The 16,613-nt window shown below is 40.7% G+C and overlaps 1 protein-coding gene across 1 annotated transcript in view; it reads right to left on the reverse strand.

The window, feature by feature from the left end:
• Positions 1 to 675: 675 nt before the first annotated feature.
• ddb1 (damage-specific DNA binding protein 1) overlaps positions 676 to 16,613 on the reverse strand; it is a 57,318-nt gene continuing 41,380 nt past the window's right edge. Inside the window, exons 22-27 of the mRNA XM_084001676.1 lie at positions 14,537 to 14,707; positions 11,994 to 12,103; positions 10,763 to 10,932; positions 5,709 to 5,811; positions 3,968 to 4,091; positions 676 to 891 (exon numbers count right to left, since the gene is read on the reverse strand). Of these exons, the coding sequence (XP_083857802.1) occupies positions 808 to 891; positions 3,968 to 4,091; positions 5,709 to 5,811; positions 10,763 to 10,932; positions 11,994 to 12,103; positions 14,537 to 14,707 (762 nt within the window). The 3' untranslated portion in view covers positions 676 to 807. The remainder of the gene's footprint in view (positions 892 to 3,967; positions 4,092 to 5,708; positions 5,812 to 10,762; positions 10,933 to 11,993; positions 12,104 to 14,536; positions 14,708 to 16,613) is intronic.

Here is a 16,613-nt window from a genome sequence, read left to right on the forward strand (position 1 = left end):
GCCTGCAGCAATTTCAATCCAATCCATTGGGCAGTAGTCCAAATATTTTAGTTTGGACTAAAGTGGTGGATCAATCAGCAGATGACTGACAGTGCCACCCGCAGAGCCACTAGCATGGCTAAAAATGACTTAAGTGAGTACATGTATTAACATAGTTGCCAACTGAGTGTAATAAAAACAGAGGCTGGTTTGAGAACAGTGAAGGTCGGAACAGAGACAAACTGAAACACAGGTGTCAACAGTACTAAAGCAAAGTTTATTAGAATAAACAAAGAAAACGTCACAAAGACAAAATAGCTATAAATCTATCGTTTTCCTCATTTTGTTTCTCACACAGCGTGTTTTACTCCAGACTTCAACAATGGAGTTGAAAAGGGTAAATCTCTCAGCTTTAAACTGTGGGGTGTGAAGGATCAGCTCACCTGTCGGGAACAAGGAAATCTCGGGGTTTTCCTATTCATAGTCACACAGTGTTCCACACAGACGCAATCACACATGCGCACACAAGCTCAAACACACTCTGACCAATATCGTTACTTTGGTCTTATGGTTGTCCAAACAGGATGCTACGCACTTCGCCTAGAGACTCTTTGTCTAAAATGAGGAGTGTCGCACTCATCGTCTAGCGCCTTCAGGGTCTCCACCGGTTGACAAATCATTGAAGTCTGAAGGACGAACATGCACAGACTGTTTATTTATAATTATTTACAAATCTGCAAAAACCCAAACCGTTCCCCTTCCTCGTCGTTCTTTCCCATCGTCCCACCCAGGAACTCGTTCTCAGCCGTGGTCCGGATGGTGGAGGGGTTAGTGAATCCTCGTCAGCTCCTCCACAATCTTAATGACCTCGTCTACTGTGGCTTCACGCTTCATACCGCTGCCGTCATCGATCTGAAAGACACCAAAGCAATGAGGCCGCGCTTTTGAGACACACCCATCCCCACTAAAGTCTCATTAGCTGAACAAATAAACAGACAGATGTATGGAGAGGGACGATGCTCAGTTTTTCTTCCAACCTTTTATTTTTTGCTTTTTTTTTTTTTTTTTGAGTTGGTATCATTTTATAGACATCTGTCAATCTTGGTAACAGTTCATATTGAGGTGCACATATTAACCCAGGGCTCCAGACTAACCTTTTTTTTTTCCAGGAGCATAGTGACCCCTTTACTTTAAGGGATTGTTCAACATTTTGGCAAATTGGCCATAATCCCTATAGTCATAGCAGAAGGTTCGTTACCTTTAATTGTCGGTGCAAGCTATTTTTAGAACGGCGGAGCAGAGCCGCGAGCTGCTCAGAGCTTCTAGGTAAATTCTGAGACTGCTTGCCAAAAAACTGCCCCCCACGGAAACCCGCATCAGCTGTTTTGCATGAATTTACCTCGAAAACAACTCTGTCTCGCAATGTTCCGTTATTATCTCATAGCGTGGTGAATGTGCAGCTCACAACTTGTCCACCAGAGTGTTTTGGAGTTGTTGGATTGTGTATTTGATGAGTTTGATGAGGGAAACCAAGAAATCCCATTTGCCTCCGTAGCGTAGCTCTGAGCAGCTCGCGGCTCTGCTCCGCCGTTCTAAAAATAGCTTGCACCGACAATTAAAGGTAATGAATTTACTCCTAAAACTATAGGGATTATGGCAATGGGACAATTTGCCCAAATGTTGAACTATCCCTTTAAAATTTCAGGATTGCAAGCAGAACATTTAGGCGCACACGCTGTAAATCGACTTGCAAAACAAATATTCACTTCCTTTTCAGTCATGATCCTTACACAGATTGGGCTGACACCTGTAATGACAGCTTCAAGATTCTTTGAAATGCCACTGACTCGTTTCATCAGTGTTAAAAAAACAAACTGCAAATCCGCTGGTTGCACATTCGCAAGTAGATGAAATATGACTTGCATGACTACATAGGGGCAGTCTGGGGCCCTGTCATTATAAGGCATTTATTAATATCTTATTCTGCATGTCCATGCCCTACAGAGATGGGAGCCCACATCTGGCACAATAGAGTTAGGATAATAACCTGAACTTCAACACAACAAAAAACTACGGAAATGATAATAGACTTATAGAAATGAATGTGGCCTTTGCCCTTTGCAGAGGAGGGAGAGAGCGTGGACAGCCTCAAGTGCCTGGGGGTCTACAGTCCAGCTGACCTGCACCAACATATACTGAAGCAACAGCTGGTTTAGTTTCTACCAGGCCACCACCGAGAGCCTCCTGACCTACTGTACTGCTGCACTGTGCTGCTCTGCGGAGGACAGGAAGGACCTGCAGTGACCTGTGGCGGGAGCTGAGGAAAGAGTGACCCCACCCACACTGGACATGGACCCTCCCTTCCCTCAGGATAGAGATGCAGAACAATTAAAACACGCACTATGAAACAGCTTCTATCCACAGGTGGCCAAGTGCCGTTGAGGATTTATGACGCTCACATCCATGTGAGATCATAAAAGAAAACCTAGAGGTAACATAACCTTCAAGTACAGTTGTTAACAATGTCTGCATAACTCTAAATGAAGTCTCTCTAACTCAGTACATCTTCTCCGTTCTAAAGTCGTGTCCTGCTCATAACTAATTCACCAGTAGTTTGACACTTATTAACCCACACAGGCTCCCTATTCTTAACTCACCTCCACTTCACACTAAGTGAAGCCATTATAGCACTCAACTACTGCAATAAACATAGCCTGTTCTTAAGTGATGGGTTACACCTTGGGAAAAAAAGGAGGTGCACAGGTTCCTTTTCAAGAGAGGTAGAAGAAGACAGTCGGCACAAGTACTGTAGTAACACCAGCTGGAGATCTTCATTGGTTTTCAGAAATGTCTATTAAAAGTTTTTCTTTAAGTTTATTCAAGGATAAGGATTTCAGTAAATGGTGGGTTCAGTTGATGCAATGCTTTAATAGAGCGTTAAGCTGACTGAAGATTGTCAAGCTGATTTACTGCATCACTGTTTGCAATACGTCTTTAACTCAATATACAGTATGTTCATGGACTTAGTAAAAATTAAACCATCGTTGATTGTGACCACTGAGGTTTTAAAGCTTTTTGATTAAGCCACAAACATAAATGAGCAAATAAGCTGTTTAAATTGATCCATAATTTTTTTTTAATCAATAATCAGTTAATAGTTTCAACTGTTTTCATGCAAACATCAGAAACTGGTTTCATTTTCTCATAATTTGAGATTCTACAGTTTTTCTTTTTCTTATCATTCAAGTGAATATCTTTGCAATTTTGGCTTGACATGTCAGAGTGTCATTGTGATGTTTTATAGAATTAACTGTTAATTGATTAATGATAACAACTATTAGAATAGTAAATGTTGGAACTGATCATGACTGCAGCCCTAATTTTCAGACAATTATGTTTCAGGTTCCAAAAGCAGAACTTTAGTAGAATCTTGGCTGTAAAAAGGAGTCGTCTGGCAAATAGCTTGTTCAATTTTTTTTTTTTTATCGCCTGGTCTTCAGACAGTGTATTTTTTTATGAACTGCAATGAGAGTAAAGCGGAACACAAAGCAGAACACAATTGTTTGTTTATCTGCCAAAAGTGGTTTTGCCACCTGTTCTGCCGCGAAACTTATCCCCAGCGCTCTCTCACAGAGCAACGGAGCGGCGCATGAAAAATGTCGGAAGGCTCTTTGAAAAGTTCAGCGTTGCTTTAAGTCAAAAACACAAATGATAATGTGGTTCTTAACCAGATGTTTCTGTTAGACCTAATCTCTAATAATAAGCTCACTTCTGTGTGTTCAGAAAATAACTTTCATATTTGTGCCTATTCCAGGTCTAACGAGCTGCCAACAAACTGGCAGCGCGGCTCTTCAGTGTTCTCACAGCACTGAAACTCACTGGATCCATATTTTTGTCTTGTGAAAGCAGGACAAGAAAAATAAAGATACACGAAAATAGGCAGATAACACGTCATCTGGTTCAATAAGCGCTGAACATGCGCTCCTACCTGTAGAGTGCTGACGACCTCCTGCATCTTGGCCCGGCCCAGATCCAGGAAACTCTCAATCAGATCCCCGTCGATGAATCCCGTGGCCTGCTCTGTCTTCCGCTCGGTGTGGAAGGACCTCCAGGTGCGGCAGAGTCAAGGAGAAATCAATACAAGGCCGCTGTTTTTCCTGTAAGTCAAACTTTAGGTACAATATCGTATATCTTTTTGCCTCAGGCCATGCTGAAGAAATATTCAGCATAATGTGGACGCGTCTCTAATGAAAAACAGCAGCGGTCAGAGGGCCAGGCTCCAGGCAGAGTCAGGAAATTATGATACGCCGGTGGTACCACTGAGCCTGTCAACAACTGCTGTTTAGGCTGAACCCTAACTACACTGGAATGCAAAACATTCAAGTCGACTTTTTTTTAAAAGAAAAGAAACTTTTAATACAGTTTGTGAGATACAACTACAACTTATCTGGGTTATAAAGTATAATCACCTTTGTTTTCCTCCTCATTCTCAAGATGCACTGTTTGCAGGTTTTAATGAATAACAAATGTAATTAATTCATAAAATAGAATATATGAATTTATTTTTACAATAATTATCTCTACATGACAATTTCAGATGTTCTTTGTCTTCATATTAACTGTACTGCTGGCTTCTGTTGCACATTAGGCTCTGATTATTCTGATACTGGTTTTCCTAGTTAACTAATAAACCTTTTCACATCCAAAATAAAGAAAACACCCCATTAACTGACATTAAACTGTCAGTTAATGTCACACTTACACTAATAAGACTTGGTTTACTCTTTTTTAAGAGTGCTTCTATGCTTAAAGCGATAGTTCAACATTTTGGCAAATTGGCCCATTGCCATAATCCCTATAGTTTTAGGAGTAGGTTTGTTGTCTGTGCAAGCTATTTTTATAACGGTGGAGCAGAGCTGGGAGCTGCTCAGAGCTACGCTATGGAGGCTCATGGGATTTCTTGGTTTACCTCATCAAACTCAAATCAAATACACAATCCAACAACTCTAAAACGCTCTGGTGGACAAGTTGTGACCTGCACATTCACCACGCTATGAGATAATAACGGAACATTACGAGTCAGAGTTGTTTTAGAGGCAAAAATGCAGAGACTGCTTGCTGAAAAACTGCCCCCGATGGGAACACGCATCAGCGGTTTTGCATGAATTTACCTCGAAAACAACTCTGTCTCGTAATGTTCCATCATTATCTCATAGCGTGGTGATTGTGCAGGTCACAACTTGTCCACCAGAGCGTTTTGGAGTTGTTGGATTGTGTATTTGATTTGAGTTTGATGAGGTAAACCAAGAAATCCCATTAGCCTCTGTAGCGTAGCTCTGAGCAGCTCGTGGCTCTGCTCCGCTGTTCTAAAAATAGCTTGCACCGACAATTAAAGGTAACGAACCTACTGCTAAAACTATAGGGATTATGGCAATGGGCCAATTTGCCAAAATGTTGAACTATCCCTTTAACAAATTATCAAAACTGTTGTTGATTCATTTCCTCTAAAGCTCTTTATACTAATCTCACAGAGACCATGTGGTCAGTTGGACATGTGCATTACATTTCTAACAAGTACCTGCGATGTCCATTAAAGTGACTCATTAATTGTCCCTTCACCGCCTGGCTTTACTGACGACAAGACACCACCATCGGTCAGAACAGTACAGATCGTCTGTGTTGCCGTGGTGACAGATGGAAAGTTGCACGTATGAATATGAGAAGGATATAAGCTGTGTTCGATCTTTCCCACGCTCTTGATGACCTTGTTGAGACGGTTCTGCAGGTCCAGGAGGAGACTGTACCAGCCCTCGGACAGGGAGGTCACCAGACCTAACACACACAAACACACACACAGGTCACAGGTCAGTTCACAAGAGAGCCGGTGTTGCACGCCACTACAGCAAATACAAATCACCTTTAACTTCTCATCAGCAAGAGTAAAGGAAGACGTTTCAGCTCTCACAAAAGCCTCATAATGAATCAAAGATCATCAGAGTGTGATTGCGATCGTCCAGAAGCGTGTTTCATGCTCGTATGGAGCGACCATGTTGGGAGGGAAGTAGTGATTTCAGTACTTTAATAATTAAGGAGCTTTTCGAAAATGTTTTATTTTAGAGTGATTTCTGGTGAAGCGCAGAGCTTTGAGGGAGTAGCGTGCCTTCCTCTCCACTAGAAATTCTACTTAGAGAGCGAGTGCATTATTCTGATGCTCTGGGGAAATAATCTGCACTGGAACTGACAGCACAAGGAGGTACACTGATTTGTAATGCAGAGCTTGTTTATGGGCGTGTGAGACTCTGGAAGAGTTGGAGTTTGGGGGAAAAACTGCCAGGGACAGTTTGGACGACAGCAGGGCTGAAAATATTACTCACTGAATAGTTAAAAAGAAGATGGATACTTCATACTAATTTACACTCAAGTCTTCTTTTTTTCATTATGGACTAACATTTTAAACTTTTTTTTTTTTTAATTGCTGTATTCAGGTCAGCTTAAGGTGCTGTTTTTCTTCTTTTTTTTCACAAAAAGAGACTGAACAGACTTGACAAGTATTGTTAGTGTGATGGTTTTTCATATTCACATTTTGACGTGTGTTGCTCTTTTGTACCCTTTGTTTGTTTTCATTGTTCTTTTTTAATTTTTGCTCTGGGTAACCAAAGATTTCATGAACACCTCCTGGTTCACAGCAAGCATTGAAAGGAGAGAGGAAATGCAAAAAAGCCAAAATAAAACTTTACGGCTAATCTCAAATCAAATTTTTCTGCCTTAGTTAAGTCGGAACATTAGGATATGATTTGTTGTAAAATGCGACTAAATGATATTTTGTCACATTCATTACATCAGTCATCATTTACATCATATTTAAATGAATTTATCTTTTTATGTCTTTTTCTTCTGCAGTGCTTTAAAAGCTTACACGACTGGAGGAGTGTGTGTATCTCACAGTCACAGCGACCGACAGAAACACATTCATCTTTTACTGAATTCTTGGAAATTCAGTGAAAATTTGGTTTGGAAACCTGACAAAATGACATGTGATGTTTTGCTGAAGTGTCATGAATGCCAGAGGTGATAAATTCTGATGTATTCATGAAGTCATGTAAAACCAGAAGCGAGGAGCAAATCACATCACATTTGAGATGATGGAAAAATGTTCATCATCTTGACCTAAAAATTTAATTTTACTGATGAATAATTGATCATTAGTGACGCAAATATTTCCTTCATTCTTCACTAATTCAAGTAATTGCCACCCATTTCATACATCCTCCGTCTTTCATCTTCTACTTTTACTCTTCAGATATTGTTTCATCTATATTAGTAATGGTTCAAAAATGTTTTGAAGCTGTCAGTTTTTTTTTTTTTTTTTTTTTTTTAAAGTATATTTTTTTGGCGTTTTTGCCTTTATTTGACAGCACATAGTGAGATAGACAGGAAAGGGGGAGGCAGAGAGAGGGGGAATGACATGCAGGAAAGGTCTGCCCGACACGGGACTCGAACCGGGGACGCCTGCGTTGAGGACTGTAGCCTCTACATGGGGCGGCCGCCTTAACCACTGCGCCACGCACCGCCCCGAAGCTGTCAGTTTTAAGTAAATCTGAGTAGACTTCAGACTTTCAATTTCTTCATACTAATCTTCAACAATTCAAGTAATTTCCAACCATTTCATACTCTTCGTATATTGTTTCATCTCTTCAAGATTGCTTCAGCAGTTTCTTCACTTAATTCAGCATTGTTTCAACAATTTATTCAGCTCATTCAGCTTCCAGCTTTCACCCGTATTTCCTTCAGGAAATGCATTCTCTAGTTGATCGTTAGTGATGCAATTATTTCCTTTTTTCACAAGCAAAGAGTTCAAATTGTCCACTTGATGACACCATTCCTCTTCATTTTACTGTCACCAGTCAGAAGGAGCTACTTTATGTTGCAAAGTAAAATCTAATCTTTATGGGTGAGCATTAAATACATGTTAAAAACCATCAAATGACGGTGTGCTCTGCTCATCTACTTGATTATCTTCCTGTCACACAATGTCGAAGTTTTCAGCAAGTTTTATTAAAAGTTTGCCCATTTCCTTCTGGGTGGAAGAATCCTGCAGCTTCTTCCACCAAAACATCTCATACATCACACCATATGGAGGAGTGATAGGACTAACAGGGGCATTTTTCTTCATTACGCACTGCGGCCCGTTTGGGTTTATGGGCTACCGCGGGAAGTTTCTACTGTACAATGGTGATTTTCATTTCCTGTTAAAACTTTCCTCGGAGACTTTTTAAAGAATGGCAGAAGGCGTCGGGGTGATGTAATGCGCAGCGTGCTGGTGCTGTGGGAGCGCATCCACTAAATGACTCCTGTGTCCGAATGATGTGCTCTCCCTGTTTTTCAGCTCTGCCGTCATTAACAGCCGAGCTGAAAGTTAGTGGTTTAAATCTGAGTAATGAGGTGTAAAACTGATTTCTCGCCCTTTCTCCCCCACACCCCTCCCCTTCTGAAATGGAAAGAGTTTAGAATAAATGGTTTTGACAGGGGGGTTTGAGCTCCCATTACTGCAGCCTGATGATTATTGGAAATGCTTGATATGCAAATGGTGTCTGCGCTCTGTCTCAAACCAACAACTGGGGGTGAACCATTTATTCAGTTAGTTCCACTTAATGTTCATTTTCACTCATTTTACTGTCTAATATTGAACTAGAGTTGCCGCCTCGTTTGTTGGTCTCCAGGGCCGAGGTCAAGGAAGGATTTATCATCCCAGAGGATCAACTTGTTGTTGCAATTTTTTTTAATGCATTTGTGCTTAACTTCCTCATTTACATTTCTGGCAACTTTGACACCAATACATTTCCTTTCAGTTCAGATGTAACATTACACACCTGATGGCTGTATTAACAGGAAATGTTTTTGTTTGTTGCATCGAAGGATTCTTCCTACTGGTGCCTCTTATGCCTCCGCTGTGGGTACATAAATAATCTGTCTTTGTCCTTGAATTTGAGGGAATTGTGTCTAAAATGTCCTGGAGAGGTCTGTGAGTTTGATACATATTTATATCATGCTTCACTATAAAGAAGTCACAATTTAGTCCAGAAACAAAAGTCTGCGTTCTCTCGTTACTTTGTTTGTTTGACCTTGAGTTCTAAAACTTAAATATCAGAAATCATTTGGGAAAATCAAATTAAGTACAGTCAAATCAGATATTTCAAGACTTGTATTTGCGTAATATTCAAAAATTTACTTTAACTTTTACCAAGGGACACTTGCACTTTTACTCAAGTGTTGCTACCTGTGGCCTGACTGAAGCAGCTTAAAGGTCAGTAACAGAAGATGGCTGTGGTCTACTTGGACTGACTTGGGCTTTTTTTAAATCCTCCAACTCTTACCCTGAAGTTTAAGTTCACTCATGGTTGTTTCTGCAATTTACAGCACAGCTCACTAGATCTTGGAGTCTGTTTTTGTTTTTGTGGTGAAGTAAACCTGCTACCAGGTAACAGAGGTGACACCACAAAAAATCATTAAAAGGTTTTCTCAAAAGTGATAAAAACACAAGCCTTGGTGGGTTTTTAGACATGATGCTCAAAGGTCAATATTGAGAAGTTCATATATTTGTACTTCCATGCACACACATCATTGATACCACTGAATACGATGGCAATAGGGTTTTTCCTGAAATCAGATGACACCTCTTTTGTTTTTTTAGCTGACATCTCCTTTATTTTTGCCACATGAATGTTCAAGAATGAGGCCGAATAACAAACTAATCCAGAACAGCTTGGGCAACATTGTTGACCAAGGACACGCTGACTGAGTCGTTGGCAAACTTAGTAAATAAAAGAGGTGAGAGGACCAGTGGCAGATCAAAGGACCTCTAATTAAACCATCCATCCTCACATGCTTATAATTTTAAAAATCTAATCAAAAAAATCCATCAGCCAAAAAAAAAAACAGGCCGGGATTAATGTTGCGCATGCTCTGTAATCTGTCTGCTAAAATGTGAGACTGGTGTTTTTATTGATTTTTCCTCATCTTTTAATTGCGTTCAGTCAGACTAGTTCCAGATCAGAACATCTATATTTATCCAGAGTGAAGTAAGATGCAGCTGAAGCACATCAAGTCCAGCAGAATTACTTAACCTTTTTACTGCTGGTCTGATATGAATATATTATGATGAATATGATAAAGCTTTCCAGTGTAGTAATGCTGTTTTTATTTTGGAGGGGAATATTCATAGCCCTTCCCTCTGCCAATCTTACTGGTAGGAATACGAATGAGATGTGATTGGGCTTTTACGATGTGGGTGAACTAACTATTTAGAAGAAAATTCAAAGGTTAACAAAAACAAAGGAAACTCTTGCGTAGCCTTACTGTTAAATAGACAGTGCCACACTTTTTATTCATGAAGACTCTAGGAGAAAATAGTCCAAAAATGCAACATTCTTGTAAAAGCCCTGAATCTTTTCATTTTTACAGTTCAACTTCGATACAGATCAGATTAGCACAATAGAATGTGTTAATTAGAGGTGTTGGGAGCCTTGTTTCCTTTGGACAGAGCCGGTTCCCTCCAGTCTTTGTGCTAAACTAAGATAACCGAGTCTTTGGGTAAATTGAGAAAATCGTCTTATCTAATGCCCAGCAACAAAAGCAAATAAGCTCGTTCTGCAAAGTACAGAAATAGGTCTTTAAGAGGTTTTAAGGAAAGTAAAGAGGAAAGGTTAGTGTTTGACCCACTAACACGTTTGTGTGTGAGTGAGTGTAAGTGCCTTTGTGAGTGTGAAATTGCCCGTGCACCTACCTATCATGCCATTAACGGTGCCGAAGAGCACGGAGCCCTGAGTGGGTGTGGAGCTCTCGCCCAGGTTCTGCAGCACTAGCGAGCCGTGGCAGAAGACGTTGACGAACTCCCCGAGGTGGAAGACCCCCACCTCCTGCAGGTGCTGCCGCTCCTCATCCGTGGTGGCCGCACTGACCGCAAAACAGACAGCGGGGGAGGAAAACAAAGAGAGGAGAGGGAAGGATTAGGAACAAGCGGGAGGCAGAGGGTTCAAGGCAGGAGCGAGTAAAAACAAAAAGAAAGATGTCAAAGGCGAAGTAAAAAATTGTTGGGGGCAAGAGTGATCGATTAAGAAAAAGAACAAAAAAAGAAACACAAAAGGACCAGAGATATCGGAGATGGTGGAAAAGGTCAGGGAATGATTGAGAGGTAATGGATGAAAGGATGAGGAACAGAGGAGAGAGCAACAGGAAAAGAGATGTGATACAAAAATAAAGGTCAAAAGCATTGAGTGGTCCGACCTGATGTATTAGGTGGAAAATAAGTGGTGGCATAAATGGAACGCGCTCACTTTCAGACCACATCTTGTTCCCGTTTCTTGAACTCAGCACTTGTCTAATAATAAAGTGACTTTAGCGAGAAATGCAGCCAAGCAGCTAAAAGCTCGGTGGCAAAATGACTCATAATTTCCTAAACAAATGCAAAGACAGCGGCTGCTGCACCGCATTTGTATCAATGATGCAGCTTTAAAGAAGCATGGCGGGAGGCGGAGGGGCCTCCTAACGACACCATGCTGATTGCACTGGATCAATACTGAAGGTGATATAGAAACTTTCAGTTTTCCCTGGACTAGAATGATTACAGAATAAAAAAAAAAAAAAAAAAAGATTATATATATGATTTATTTAGTTTTATATAATATATGATGATGATTTTATATATATATTTTTTTTAATTGGTTGCCATCGCACATTATATTTTTAAAATCTACTTCCACCTTCTCTCGTTTTTAGATATTCTTCTCTTTTTTTTATATTCTTGCATCTCTATTTATGTTATGCAAATGACCAAAGGTACGTAAGAACTTCACTGTAATTACTTTTTTTACTTAATAATAATAATAATATGTGACAAATAAAGTAAACTTTTAAAGTAAACTTGGAAAAAAAAAAAGATGCAGAAATTGGTGTGCAAGAGAAGCTCAGTCGGTGCACCAGGGTTTGAAATACAGTAACTATGGTGTTCCCCTCACCTGTCTTTCTGGCAGACAAACAGATTGAAGGCGTTCTCCGCCCCCAGGAAGTTGTCATCATCCAGGATCTCCACCGCACTCATCCAGTTAGGATTGAAGTCACGAGCAATCTGGCCAAAGAAGGCAAGGCATCTTTATTTATATAGCACATTTTATACCAAGGCAACTCAATGTGCTTTAGACAAAACATTTAAAAATAACTGCATAAAACAAACATTTTTTTAAAAATGAAAAAAAAAAAAAAGTTTACATTAAACAGAGTTAAAAGCCAGAGCGAGAGAGAAATGTTTTTAACCTGGATTTAAAAGTGCTCACAGTTGGGGCTGATCTCAGTTCTGCCGGTAGTTTGTTCCAGTTGTGTGCAGCATAACAGCTGAATGCTGCTTCACCATGTCTGGTTTGAACTCTGTGCTCCACTATCTGACCTGAGTCAGTAGATCTCAGAGCTCTACTGGGTTTATACTCTACTAACATGTCATTCATGTATTCTGGTCCTAAACCATTCAGTGATTTGTAAACCAGTAGCAGAACTTTAAAATCTATTCTATAGCTGAAGAACACAAGACGTGTCGGACAACAGTAAACAACGCGGAGCTGCCCAACCCGAAAGCTGGTTGGGTCTCGTCTCCAGTAAATACTGAATTATCTATGAGCAAACATGTGCTGCAATCCAAGCACACAGTCGGTATGTGTCAGTGTGAGACAGACTCTTTAAACGCCCTTGAAGGCGCTCGCATCCTGGAACGTCACCAGCATCTGTTCCCTCCGTGCAGGTGAACAGGGGATATCTCTAACCAATCATTTCCCCATTGATTAAATGGAAATTGCGTCCGTTCGTACCTCGCGAGTTAACGTCCACACGCCTGTGGTGAACCTGGTTACACATCGCTCTGTTTGAGCCGTTAGACGCCGGTTTTCTTCTGACAGAGGCTGCATACAAATTACTTTCGCAATTCCTGGATCAAAATACTGTCAAGCCGTTCTGGTGTTATGATGCCGTCTGTCCCACTTTCCAGTTTTCGCTTGTTTACCGCTTCCACACTCGCACGTCTGCACAGAGCCTGACATATAATTGGACGTATGTATTGCTTTGAGTATTGAGTATTGAGTTCACGTGGTGCTGATCGAAGCCAATCAGCAGGAGTTAAATCAGGGAAGAATATAAGTCTGATATTTCCTCTGCTTTAGCTCCATTTTGGGTCTCAGCAGCTCCTCAGGGATCTATCTGCCTCCTCGGCTGCTAAATGCTCCACTGTGTTCCCCAGCTTGACTCTTAAATGTGTCTGTCTGTTTTTGTTTGATGCTGGGCAGGCGGCGGAGTAACAGAATTTCAGAGCTCTTATGCTGTTAACGGCTGCATTCTGCATGAAGCTGATTGAGAAGAGCCGGGCCGAACCAAAACAGCAAAGCTCAGAGGATGGAAAACCAAAAAAAACCACACAAAAAACCCACTGAGCTCAGAGTCTCCCCCCGATGTCCCACAGAGCTCAGATGAGTTACAGAGCCGGTTGACGATAATCTGCGGGTTTGTCAGAACAAACGCGATCCGTTGGTAATAATATAAAAAAAATATTGATTCTCGCCGCTTCAAGGAAACGTGGCGTTTTCTGTGGTTTCACATTGCAATCTAAAAATTTTGAGCCGCTTTAATAAAACGTTCTGACTGAATGGATTTCAGTCTTTTTAGGATCCCAGAAGGAATTATTACAGCGCCACAGCGTGTGTTCGCCAGCGCGCGTGACTCATCGCCAAGTCACTTCATCTTTCCACAACAAATCAATTTGGACAGTCTGCTCACCAAAAGGCTGGGAGATACTGCATGTGTGTGTGTGTTGTGTTGATATTTACGGCTCTGGAAAAAATAAAGAGACCACTCTGAAATGTTCTTAATAATTCAGCTTCTCTACAAGTATGGCAGCCATCGATTCCTGTGTCTATTGAACTCCAACACAAGCACACCTCACTCTACTTAGCTGATCACCTGAACCAAATCATATTTAATTATGAGGAAGATTATAAATAAATAAAAAAAACACTGCTGCAATTACAAAATTGGGATTATTCCACCATTTTTGATTTCTAAACTCTTCCTAAGTTTAAAAAGTAGTGTTGTGTTGTTTTAAAATGAATATGAACTTGTTTTCTTTGCATGATACAAGGTCTGAAAACACCTGAATGTTTTTGTTATTTTGACCTGTTGCCATTTTCTGCAAATAAATGCTCTAAATGACAATATTTTTATTTCTAATTTGGGAGAAATGTTGTCAGTAGGTTATATAATGAAACAAAAGTGTTCATTTTACTCAAACACATAGCTATGAATAGTAAAACCAGAGGAACTGATCATTTTGAAGTGGTCTCTTAATTTTTTCCCGAGCTGTATATCTGAAGCAAAGACAAATGATACAAACAGGCCTAACTGAGCTATGTGGAAGATAAAAGCCTCATTTTTCGAAACAAACTGCTTCAGCTTAAAGCGTTCTCAAATGTTGAAACGTCTTTTGTTTTCCTTTTCCTACTCAAAAATCTCCTCGACATCTCACCTCTTCAAAGTTTCCCTCCATGGGTTTGTAGGCCAGCAGCAGGACGGACCTCATCAGGTCTCCCACCAGGATGAAATCTCCTTTGGTCTTCAGGTAAAGGGCCATGATGTTGTTGTAGTGGTTGCACTCCGTCCTCAGCTCCTTCTCGGCCGTCCACTCGTACAAACGCACCTGGAAGAAAACAGCGGAGATGAGTAATGAGCTCCGGCTGCGTCTGATGGATGAGCTAGCGTCTTAGCTTCGTGTCGCTATCACTCTGGATAAGACGCGCCTCGGCGAACGGGTCGACTCTGAGTTATCGGCTATCGCACGTTGTTACATGAACAGTTAGCGGCTAATTATACTCACCATTATACGCTGGCTGACATTTTAAATCAATGGTTTTGGAGGGTGGGGGGCAGGAGGGGCGGATGTGTGTCTGTGGATGTAATTGCCGCTCATCTGACATAATGAAATTAGAAATTCTGGTGAGTTCAGGGATGAGAAGTGTGGAAATAAAGGTAAATTAAAGAAATAAAGCAGATCTTTGATTGAGGAGCTCAGTTTGAATTTTTTTAGAAGAAATCAAAAGTCTTTAACATTTCATTTTAGATTTTCTTCATATGATTTTCCCCAGCCCCCCACCCCCAGTTTCACTTCATAGTTCGACTGTTTACTTTTTGTTTCCATGTTTTCTTTGTTCTCGTATTCTGTTTAACTTTGTTTCTTCATTTTAATCCTTTTATCTGAAGCACTTTGATGTGAATCTTTGCATGAACGCTGCTGCACGAAAACAAATGTTTGTTTATTTGGGTTTTTCTTTTTTTTCCCTTTACACTTGAAAAGAAGAATCCTCCTTATCATTCTACTTCATCCAGTGACCGGCATCTTGTTTATCTCTTATTACCGTTCTTCTGCCTTGGTCACCCAACAGGAGAACTTATCCCCATCGACTAAAGGGAAAGTTCAAAACTGTACGCTGCTGCATGGCCTCATTTATAAACGTGGCGTACGCACAAAACGGGGCCTGAAAGTGGTGTACCTCACTTTCCACGCAAAAATGTGGGTTTTTGGAAAGTTAAACAAACTTGACGGGAGAATGTGTGCAAACTCTGACCCATGCATAGGCTTGGTTTGGAGGAAAATGGGAATTGGCGACACAGATGATGTGGTGGTGAACTGAAGTCACATCGAAGAAATGTAGAGTGAGAAGAACGATTGTTTTTATTATCGCCCGTCACACATTTAATTTCAACCCGTATCATGCGTTAGATCCATAGTTTTGGAGTTGTTGGATTGTGTATTTGATGAGTTTGATGAGTGAAACCAAGAAATCCCATTAGCCTCCGTAGCATCGCTCTGAGCAGCTCACGGCTCTGCTCCGCCGTTCTTAAAATAGCTTGCACCGACAATTAAAGGTAACGAACCTACTCCTAAAACTATAGGGATTATGGCAATGGGCCAATTTGCCAAAATGCTAAACTATCCCTTTAAAGGTAAATAAAACAAGATTTTATTCATAACTCAGATCTTTAGAGGTGCTGATAGGTGGATTTTCTTTTACCAGACCAACGCTTACCGAGACAAGAAAGTGGCATCAATCTTCTCACACTCGAAGTCTCTAACTATTTCTTTAACACAGACGTGTCTAAAATAATTAATGACACACTGAATAAATTGATATCACTCTCCACCTCAGATGAATATAGACCTCAAAATACTGGGAATCAGATGAAGATAAAACACCGGCATGAAATGTTTGTCTGGCTGCTGTCACTGGGCCGAGTCCCTCATCATCAATTTCCACAGACGTCTAAAGCATTTCTGCTGCTTCTGCTGGAACCGACGGGTTTTTTTTTTTTGTGCGTTTCTACCATTTCTATGGAAATTTCAAAACCGCTGCACCACGCTCAGATTTAGAGATCCTGACATAAAAACGGAGCCTGCGCTGGCCGACAGTGATGAAGTTAACTGTTTGGAGCCGAGCAAATGTCAGGAGAAAGAGAATAATGCATCAGTGAGTTCAGATGATGAAAAGAAGGCGTTTCACAAGCAACTAATGTCAGAGCTTGTCACGATGTTATATTATGGTCCAGTG

This window comes from Trachurus trachurus (genome assembly GCF_905171665.1).
Source record: "Trachurus trachurus genome assembly, chromosome: 3".
NCBI lineage: Eukaryota > Metazoa > Chordata > Actinopteri > Carangiformes > Carangidae > Trachurus > Trachurus trachurus.